Source organism: Entelurus aequoreus, linkage group LG17 (assembly GCF_033978785.1).
Source record: "Entelurus aequoreus isolate RoL-2023_Sb linkage group LG17, RoL_Eaeq_v1.1, whole genome shotgun sequence".
Lineage (NCBI taxonomy): Eukaryota > Metazoa > Chordata > Actinopteri > Syngnathiformes > Syngnathidae > Entelurus > Entelurus aequoreus.
The window spans coordinates 38,319,192-38,330,083 of NC_084747.1; the positions used below are offsets into that span (position 1 = coordinate 38,319,192).

The window sequence follows — 10,892 nt, forward strand, 5'->3', positions numbered from 1 at the left end:
ACTCTAACTTTATTAACCATATCCGTTCTGCAAATGCAATCCTCCGGATTCAACTATTACTTCTGAATTTACTGTAGGTTTTTACGTCATGTTGCATGCCTTTTTCTTATTTCTATTCGGCCATGAATGTCTGTCTAGTGTTAATTGGAAATGTTTAAGATGCTGTTAATTGTTGACATATTATTAATTGCATCTCTCCAAGGTCAAGCTATAAATAGCAACCACTTGAGTGCATAGTGACACTCAAGCATGCCAAGCATGTTATCAAGAGTAATAGTCAGAAGACCAGAGTCCTGGAGGACTGTCTGGACATTTTTACATCTCAGCATGATGCTAGTGTTCAAGATTATTAAATCTGTTGTAGCATATAAAAAAATACTAATATCATGAGTTTTGCATGTTGGTATTCAAAGTCGCCAGTAATGTGATGACTTAATACTACTAATTAAAGTTTTTCATACAGGATTGAAGATGAGGAATGGGACAAATACATAATCCCATCAAAAGTCGAGTCGGAGAAGTACAAAGTGAGCCGGACCTTTAGTTTCCTCAAGAGCAGGATGTCGAGCACTCGTAACAAAACAAAGGTGAGGCTACTCATCTACCTTTGATGGGAACTGTAATTCCTCCAGGATAACACTTTTGTCATTGCATTTATAAAGGTTCTCCAAGCATAAAGCTGCACACCCAAAGAAGAGCTATGAAAGCTTTACCATCTCTCAGACAGGCCGGGTCAGAATTCCTGTGCCGAGGGAGCCGTTGTCTGTGCAGGGTGCCTTTATGTGTTGAGGGAGAAAATTCCCTCTCTTCAGGTCTTAGCAACAGGACACAGAGAAAATATCCTCTTACATAATGCCAGGCCTCTTAGCACAACACGAGGAACCAAAACACATTCCATAGTATCGTTTAAATTGTCACAACCAATGTATATTTGTTCCAGAACATGGTGCCTCACGTGCACATAATACATTAACGGCCATGCAAGCACACACAAACTCTTCATAAAGAACATGGTCGTCATCTTAAACTGTGATAAGAAAATAAAAATTCCTCGCCCACACATACACACTAAAGAATACCCTGTAATGCTCTACGATGAAGTACCACAACAGCAGAACCCATGAGGGTTCACCTTCATCTGCACTAACTCCACTTTAACCAGTGTATCTTCGCACAAAGCCAACCACTTCTCTTGTTCTTCATCTTCGTTGGTTTCTCCACCACCGTTGCATCTACTGCAGTAAATGTCAACTCAACGGTTAAATGCAAAGTATTTACAACTTGTCTTTTCAGGTGAAAGGGAAAGAGCTAAAGGATGGAAAGGAGAAGACAGTAGCCACCAACGGGCACCAGTTTGTTCCTCCATCTCCATCTGGTCCTACTGCATGTGTGGCCTGTGATAAGTCTGTTTCTGGGAAGGAGCTGCTGCAGTGCTCCAGTGAGTATACTTCAGCAGTGCTGTTTTTCTATGACATGTGCTAGTTCAACTCCCAGGGTTTGTGTAAAAATATCATTGCACGAGCTGCCTTCATGTTTTGGGTTCTTGTTTCTCTATTAAACTTAAATTAACTCTGCTTTTGTCCTTAGATTGCTTCCTAAACGTTCACAAGAACTGTCGAGAGTCTGTATCCCCATGCGGGAAGGTAACCTTTACACACTCTTTTTGGTCTCCAAAACCATGACAAAGAATAATGAATGATTTTAGTTTGTTCAATGAAATGCCCTTGGAATTTGGGTCATCATCCAAACAGATGGAGAGAACAGTTACGGCCAAATAATGTTGCAGTTATTCGATTACTGAGTAAATGTATGACGCAAGAAACACCTGTCTTTTACTTTTAATGCCTACTGAGTGGGAAATCTCAACTGAGTAACGATACATATCGCCTCCTAACAGATAGCGCTAAATCTGTTGTGGTATTCAAATAACAGACCCATATTACCTGTACTGCAGCAAGCCACTAAAGTCTTGCATGGGTCCAAATGTTAAATACCTGTTACTAAACAAGGGGACAGGGGATGGACTGCATCTAGGTTGCGATTCGTTGTCTGAAAGTGTCTCCACAGGTTATATTCCTTTGAAACAGCATTTACTTGGTTACAAAACAAACACATCAGCTTTTCTATTGCATTTTGGTTATAAGCATATTTTATAGTCCAGTTGCTGTTTTATGTCTGATTTTCAGCGTCTAGTTTTTTTATTCAGGGCGATAGCACTATATTTGTTTAAAGGGGTCATATTATGATTTTTTTTTTTCTACATATAAAACACTTCCTCGTGGTCTACATAACATGTAATGGTGGTTCTTTTTGTCCAGATGTTGCATAGATTATGTTTTAAAGACCATTTTTAAACCGCTTTCTGACTGTCTCTTCAGGATGCGCCGTTTTGTGGGCAATCTTATGTAACTCCTTTTCGACTGCGTCTTTTCCCCGTCAGCCATGTTGTAAATTTTAGCGCTTCCATATCCAGTCTATTGGCAGATATAAGTTAGAACCAGATGCTACTTTGTGTTAGAAATGGCAACAGCGGAGGATGCATGTGCATGTCATGCCAGTCTGCCCCACAACAAGAAGATAGAGAAAAACAAGGAACTTATTGACTACAAAGTCGGACTACAATGGCGGACTCGCGCAAAGCTCTTCGGGTAACACTTTACCATATATGGATATATCTGCTAACGTCAACAATTGGAAACACGTCACCTAGGCAAATTACAAAAGGCTGGTTTAGAGGAAGTAGGAAGGAAGGCAAGATTGTTTTATTAATATCTCCACCATGCCTCATGGTTTGATTTCAAATTTTTGTGACTAATGCAGAGCAGCAATACACAAAAACATGTACCAATAGGTAAGAAAAGTTGATTTTGCATAATAGGTCCCCTTTACCCCGCCTTCCGCCCGATTGTAGCTGAGATAGGCTCCAGCGCCCCCCGCGACCCCGAAGGTAATACGCGGTAGAAAATGGATGGATGGATGGAAGGTCCCCTTTAAGTGTGAGTCTTATTCTTCTATTGTGGTGTGTACGCTCACTGCAGAGTGGAGGAAGTACTGTATGAATAAGTACTTTGCTAGTGAGACAGAATGGCAGGCCAAATGAAAAGTTTTGGTTGGCCGGATGTAGCCCGCTGGCTGCCTATCAAAGGACCCTGTTGTCTACTATATAATGTACCCCCAAATAATATCTTCTCACAGCTACCATTCAAACATTTTTTAGCTACCTGAATGTTCCATTTTCCAGACTCTATCTGGTTTAGTCACCTTCCTTTTTGGAAAATGTAAGAACTTCAAAGTGCTGTGTGCAGCTCTGTGATACAGTACAATATGTAACAGTACAATATGTAACAGGTCATTACTCTTGTCTCTCCTCTCACTCTCCTGTGATGAGAGACTGAAAGCTAAATAAGAAATAAATCTGTTCCTGACTCTAAGGCAGGCTGAAGAGGGAGTAAAAAAGACTGAAAGAATAAATTCCAACACTTGGTGAAAAAATGAATTCCTGGACTGATTTGGGTATAGGTTTCGTATTGCCCTTTGTACATTCCTATAGTTTTATCATTTTTAATATCTAATATTTATCTAATGTTAAAGGCACTGCTACTACTATTTTGTCCGTCAACTGAAGTTAATATGACATGTTTCCTCAGAAGCTGCAGGAGAGGAATGCATTACTGGTGAAAAGCAAGACCTTGTCTCTCCCACAGAGTAAGTCCCCTTCTCTCCCATGGCGGCAGTCCCTCTCTCTTTTTACTTGTTCCCTCTTGTTCCCCTGTTACAGATTAAGTAAGCCATTTATTCGCTTCCCTGACTTATCCGTATGACTCTGGTTTTGTAATAATTTACATTTCAATCTGTCTCTGTGGGGGGTATTCATCCTGGTGTGTGTTTCTGCGTGTGTTGGTGCATAAACAAACACAAAGGTTTAGTGTAACATTTTTATAATAAATTAATTATAAAAAAACATGGGACAGAAGACAGAAATAGTAGTACTGTCGAATTATTTTAAAAAAAAATCAGATTAATCACACCTTTGAATTTGGATTACTCATATTTAATCACAGGTTATTACTCGTTTGCATAATTTAAATTTACTTAAAAAAGAGATCAACATTTAGACACAAATGCAATTCTATTGTCAGACTATCATCCAGGAACCTTTAAAATATGTTTACCTTGAATGCACGTCAGTTCAAAATTTGCTAGAAGTTTTAAATTAAGTCCCATCTCTGTGTATTTTGAAGTGAGCGCAGTTTGTCTGCTCACTTATCTTTGCAATGTTGTATGCATTGACCTGATAACTTACCACATAGAAAACCGCACCGCCTTTCCTTGTAACCATTTGCGGTTAGGTAAAGGAGCATGTACAGTCAAAATAAATTGCGTGAATAATCTGCATTCATACTTTATTAATGCAATAATTCTGTGATTAATCACGGGGTTACTGGTTATTTTTGACAACCTTAATATAAACATATCTACTGAACACAATATGTCTGATTCACTAAAAGTTTGCATGTACTAAAACATTTGCAAACTTAAAAGTACAAGCAAAGCGATCTACTAAGGTCATGAACAGATCCAATCCATTTAGCGTGTATGTTTTCATGAATATGCAGAATATATGCTGATCGTCACAACACTCACAATATTAGAATGAGGAGGAGATACAAAAATAATTATTCAGCAAGCCCAATGTGATTTATCAAGGATGACACTGTTCTGCGGGTGCTATTTTGCGCCTTTACTTTGCACGTCTGAAAAGTATGTATGTTACACACATGGCTGTGAGAAAGGAAGGGTTTGCGGTGCAAAAACAGCTGAACAGAGAATAATTTGTCCTACTTATGTGTGTCAACAAATATGGACTGTCAGAAAAAATAAAAAAATAAACATATAGTCTATTCAGCAATATAATTTTATAGCTGCTCGATGACTTAAGGGGCTGTTGAAAAAAATTCAATTAATGTGTTTTGCTGCCGGTTTTTTTTTTTAATAACATTTGTGTTTTCATTTAGGAAATATATTATTAGATTGTATCTCTTATATGAAAAAATATTTTGCAATATGCATTTTCTTACGCTTGAATCATTCCAGATGCATGGTCCACCCCCTTCCTTCACAGCACACCTTCAATGGGTGTGCTGTGTATTGCGCATGGTATTTGGATCTGAGTAAATTAGGCCCTAAATCGACATTTTAAAGTGTTTATGTTTTACATATGAGTGACTTCTCGTCCTTCTTGTTGTATTTTTGGTCCCCTCAGCCTCTGTAAAAGACAACACTTCTTCCTACCCGCTGGCGTCCTCATCAGTTTGTACATCTTCCTCACCTACAATGACAACCAAAGACAAGAAAGAAACACTCACCCCTCTGTCCAGAAGCCTCTCTGTCTCTATAGAGAGCAGGTAGGATCACCTGCTGTAGTTAAACCCTATACAGCAGTGGTCCCCAACCACCGGGCCACGGCCCGGTACCGGTCCGGCTGCACAAGAAATTTAAAAAAAAATTTTTTTTTTTTTTTTTTTTTTTAATTAAATCAACATAAAAAACACAATATATACATTATATAGCAATATAAATCAATACAGTCTGCAGGGATACAGTCCATAAGCACACATGATTGTATTTCTTTATGACAAAAAAAAAAAAAAAATTTTTTTTTTTTTACTACCCTCCCACCCCCCCGGTCCGTGGGACAAATTTTCAAGCGTTGACCGGTCCCCAAGTACAAAAAGGTTGGGGACCACTGCTATACAGTACATCATGGACGGATTAAACCACCACTGGATTTTAGTCAAATACAGTATTGTTTTGACTACTAATTTCTTAGTCATAGCTGAGCACAAACCCTGAGATTTTACAAAATATTTTGAACATATATTAAATGTGTTCACTCGTCTGTTATATAGACGCCTAAGTGACACAGCAGGGGTGGAGGTTGATGCCATTGCGACGTCTTACATTAACAGCTCCCTATCTGATGAGGGAACTCCAGTTACGGTGACTCTTCCTCCATTGGACCCGCCAATCACCTCACAGGGTAAGTAAGGCTTAATCGGTACTCTGTCCACCTTTATTATATTTCTTAATGGCTGTAAACAATATTTTATACAATGGGTTTTACAGATGCTGTAGATGCTCCACTACTGAGTGATCTGTCAGCTGACCTGCTGGGACTAGACACAGAGTCATGGAGTCTCACTGTTAGCCCAGAGTTCTGCCGGCAGCACGACAGACGCACCATCAAGAGGCAGGATGTCATTTATGGTGAGCATTGTTAGCATCATAAAGCTTGCACCACTTGTAAATTTCAGTGAGCATAATCCACTTTTCTCTATAGAACTAATGCAGACGGAGCTGCACCACATCCAAACACTGACAGTCATGTCCGAAGTATTCCGAAGAGGCATGCTGGAGGAGCTGCAGTTAGATTGGGATTGTGTGGCCCGGATATTCCCATGCTTGGATTCACTGCTGCTCTTCCACAGGAACCTATTTGGGTCTTTGCAAGAGTGCAGACAGGCTTCCACCCAACCTGAGAACCAGAGAAATTACCTCATACACCAAATTGGAGACATCTTGCTTCACCAGGTTGGTAGAGATTGATACATACTGTATACAGTATGTCCCGAAGGTGAGTAAAGTATACAGTTCTAATTTCAGCATCCATTTTTATCTAATTACTTTCACCAGGAGGTATATGTAATCACTGTGATGTGTCTATCATTTAGTTAGTTAGTTAGCAACATAACTCAAAAAGTTATGTGCAGACTTAGATTAAACTTTCAGTAAATGTCAGAAATGGGATAAGTTATTCGATTTCAGGGGTGATTCTGATAGTTTCTACTATGTACATTACCTTACGTTTACCTTACAAGGCTTCTCTGTGTGAGACAGAGTCGATGACTAACAAGAAAGTTTACTTTGTTTATTTCATTCCAAAGGAGATAGGTTGTGGCAGAGGTCTGCGTTCTCAGTTGTTTTCTAGTTACAGCATATCTTTTTAGGGTATAATACTTTACAAATGAAACTTGGATATATTAGAATAGTCTGTGTATAGCAGTACGATGTAATGTAACATTGTGAAGCAGAGCGTAAGCCCTTACATTGGAAAACTGGGCTAAATGGCAGTTTTCCATCAAGAATACAATTCTAAGCACACCCTCGAGATGACGTATCTTGCTGAAGAAGCGGAAGCTGATGAAGTAGCCAAGTATGTCTCCAGACCTGAACCCAGTTGAACACCTTGGGGGAAAAGAACAGCTCCACCAGTCATCATGAAGAATTGGAAAAGGATTACAGTAAAAGTATTTGGGGAATTCCATGTCCTAGAGAGGTTTACGGCAGTGCTGGATAACAATGGTGCTCACACAAACTATTGACACTTTGAAAACACTTTGGATGTTTGACAATAGACAATAATGGAAGTGTTTTGAGTAATTTTTAGTCATTGATACTGCTATACAAGCTGTACCCGGACTACTCTAAAGTATATTCAAGTTTCATCTGTATAGTACTTCCCCTCAAGAAGATATACTAAAATGTTTGCTGAAATATGAGAGTTGTACTGTACTTGCATTAGTTAAATACTGCTCACAATCACAAATATATTGTCCATGTCCACACGGAATACCTTAAAGTGGCTTTCTCAGTTCTCAGATGAAAATGCAGAGAAGATGAAGCAAGTATATGGTGACTTCTGCAGCCACCACATGGAAGCTGTCAACGTCTTCAAAGAGCTTCAGCAGCAGAACAAGAAACTCCAAAACTTTGTCAAAGTAGGCCTCAGCCTCAAACACATTGTGGGCTTCTAGATGTATGGCTCATAAAACCCTGGTTGTGACCTCTCTGCTTACAGCAACAGAGTAATAACTCACTAGTCAGGCGAAGAGGAGTACCAGAATTCATCCTTTTAGTCACCCAGCGAATCACCAAGTACCCAGTGTTGTTGGAGAGGATATTACATTACACCAAAGGTTAGTATATCACAAAACACACAGTGTGTGTGTACGTATGTACTAGAAGTAAATTAAAAATGCTGAATATCTGTAAAATAAATTTAAAAAAACAACATCCTTCCATAATTAATTGGATTTCTATTACTTTTCTTTTGACAGAAGGAAGTCAAGAACACGCTGACTTGTCAAGTGCTCTGGCTAAGATCCGTGACATTATTGCAGCAGTGGACCTGGCAGTAAGCAAATACGAGAAATGTCAGGAACTGCAGGAAGTGCTTGCCCGGCTTGAGAATAAGAGCTTTGCCAAACTAAAAAATGGCAAGGTGATTCGCAAGCAAGAGCTGCACAGCAAACACAGAGAGCTACAGAATAAGGGGCTGCTGTACTGGAAGACTGCCACAGGGCGCCTAAAAGGTTTGTTAAATGGGATCTATGATAATTTTAATCTACATATTCCGTACATTTTTCACATTTGTAACCCCCTTCCTGAGTATGCCTGCAAAACAGTTCATTTGGGGAGGCTGTCATTTTACAAAACCCAAAACCAGTGAAGTTGGCACGTTGTGTAAATCGTAAATAAAAACAGAATACAATGATATGCAAATCCTTTTCAACTTGTATTCAATTGAATAGACTGCAAAACCAAGACATTTAATGTTCGAATTGAGATACCTAATTATTTTTTGCAAATAATTATTAACTTAGAATTTAATGACAGCAATACATTGCAAAAAAGTTGGCACAGGGGCATTTTTACCACTGTGTTACATGGCCTTTTCTTTTAACAACACTCAGTAAACGTTTGGGAACTGAGGAGACCAATTTTTTAAGCTTTTCATGTGGAATTCTTTCCCATTCTTGCTTGATGTACAGCTTAAGTTGTTCAACAGTCCGGGGTCTCCGTTGTGGTATTTTAGCGTTCATAATGTGCCACACATTTTCAATGGGAGACAGGTCTGGACTACAGGCAGGCCAGTCTAGTACCCGCACGCTTTTACTATGAAACCTCACTGTTGTAACACGTGGATTGCTATTGTCTTGCTGAAATAAGCAGGGGCATCCATGATAAAGTTGCTTGGATGGCAACATATGTTGCTCCAAAACCTGTATGTACCTTTCAGCATTAATGGTGCCTTCACAGATGTGTAAGTTACCCATGCCTTGGGCACTAATACACCTCCATACTATCACAGATGCTGGCTTTTGAATTTTGCGCCTATAACAATCCGGATGGTTATTTTCCTCTTTGTTCCGGAGGACACAATGTCCCCAGTTTCCAAAACAATTTGAAATGTGGACTTGTCAGACCACAGAACACTTTTCCACTTTGCATCAGTCCATCTTAGATGAGCTCGGGCCCAGCGAAGCCAGCGGCGTTTCTGGGGGTTGTTGATAAATGGCTTTCGCTTTGCTTACAGATGTAGCGACCAACTGTAGTTACTGAGAGTGGTTTTCTGAAGTGTTCCTGAGCCCACATGGTTACACACTAACGTCGCTTTTTGATGCAGTACCGCCTGAAGGTCCGTAATATCATCGCTTACGTGCAGTGATTTCTCCAGATTCTCTGAACTTTTTGATGATATCACGGACCATAGATGGTGAAATCCCTAAATTCTTTGCAATAGCTCGTTGAGAAATGTTGTTCTTAAACTGTTGGACAATTTGCTCACGCATTTGTTCACAAAGTGGTGACCCTCGCCCCATCCTTGTTTGTGAATGACTGAGCATTTCATGGAAGCTGCTTGTATACCCAATCATGGCACCCACCTGTTCGCAATTAGCCTGTTCACCTGTGGGATGTTCCAAATAAGTGTTTGATGAGCATTCCTCAACTTTCTCAATCTTTTTTGCCACTTGTGCCAGCTTTTTTGAAACATGTTGCAGGCATCACATGCATCATGAGCTGATATTTGCAAAAAAATAAAGTTTTCAAGTTTGAACGTTAAGTAGCTTGTCTTTGTAGTCTATTCAATTGAATATAGGTTGAAAGGGATTTGCAAACCATTGTATTCTGTTTTTATTTACGATTTACACAACGTGCCAACTTGACTGGTCTTGGCGTTTGTAGATGCAAATGAACCCATCCACGCCCACACCTGTATATTGTTGAAATATATATCTGGAGGACACATCACCGCAATTTTTTTTCAGACACGGTCAAAAATCAGCTGTTTAGTGGTTAATACAACTTGGTACTGGGCCATGTTGACGAAACAGTCTGGTGCAAAAATGACATGGAAAAAATAAACAGGGAAGTATTTATTTTAGAGACATTTTATAAAGCAGGTGAGGTGGCATGTGACACGAGACGAGAGGGCATGACACGGGTTGTTTCAGGCTCCAGCAATCTCAGCACAAGAAACCACAGCAGAGAGGGGGGAGCTGGCAGAGAGCATGTACTAGAATGCCCACGTAAATATGTACGTCCGTCAAACTGTGACGTTAAAAGAATACTAAGGAACACAGTGTCCAGAGGCATCCTAAACTGCTTGCAGGCTAACGTTCGAATGCACCAACACGGAAGAAATTTGGATTTCAGAAGTGGCTGGGACACAATTAGCCTGAGTACAAGGATTGTGGTTTGAGGGGGCATGGTTTCAAAGATTTGATGCATGTTCTTTTTCTTTTTGTCCTTTTTTTAATACAATTTGACTCTAACCTAAATTAATATGGATGCATGTTTTATATTATTAGGAATACATGATAAACACTGTGTTTGTTTATTTATTTTGAGTGCAAAATAATAAAGGAAACAATTGTGGGCTATTTTCATTTCAAAAAAAATTTCTGGTTGTGTCGGGAATCTAACCCACAATCATCTATCTCGTGCATCATGATCATGCACTCTAACCGCTAGCACCCTGTTATTAATTGAAGTTTTACAAGCTATGTCTCACGTGGGACCGGCGCATCCAGTTAAAAAAAACAACTCCC

The 10,892-nt window shown here is 39.5% G+C and overlaps 1 protein-coding gene across 9 annotated transcripts in view; it reads left to right on the plus strand.

Moving 5' to 3' along the window:
* Window positions 1-10,892, plus strand: part of LOC133632878 (rho guanine nucleotide exchange factor 28-like) — an 87,113-nt gene that overhangs the window by 66,457 nt on the left and 9,764 nt on the right. For 8 of the 9 annotated variants that reach the window (XM_062025657.1, XM_062025656.1, XM_062025660.1 and 5 more), the window contains 11 exons: window positions 464-587; window positions 1,294-1,438; window positions 1,588-1,643; window positions 3,648-3,705; window positions 5,264-5,405; window positions 5,910-6,040; window positions 6,127-6,267; window positions 6,341-6,591; window positions 7,653-7,778; window positions 7,859-7,976; window positions 8,118-8,372. In XM_062025657.1, coding sequence (XP_061881641.1) covers window positions 464-587; window positions 1,294-1,438; window positions 1,588-1,643; window positions 3,648-3,705; window positions 5,264-5,405; window positions 5,910-6,040; window positions 6,127-6,267; window positions 6,341-6,591; window positions 7,653-7,778; window positions 7,859-7,976; window positions 8,118-8,372 — 1,547 coding nt within the window. The remainder of the gene's footprint in view (window positions 1-463; window positions 588-1,293; window positions 1,439-1,587; window positions 1,644-3,647; window positions 3,706-5,263; window positions 5,406-5,909; window positions 6,041-6,126; window positions 6,268-6,340; window positions 6,592-7,652; window positions 7,779-7,858; window positions 7,977-8,117; window positions 8,373-10,892) is intronic. The other variant, XM_062025658.1, reaches the window with a different exon arrangement.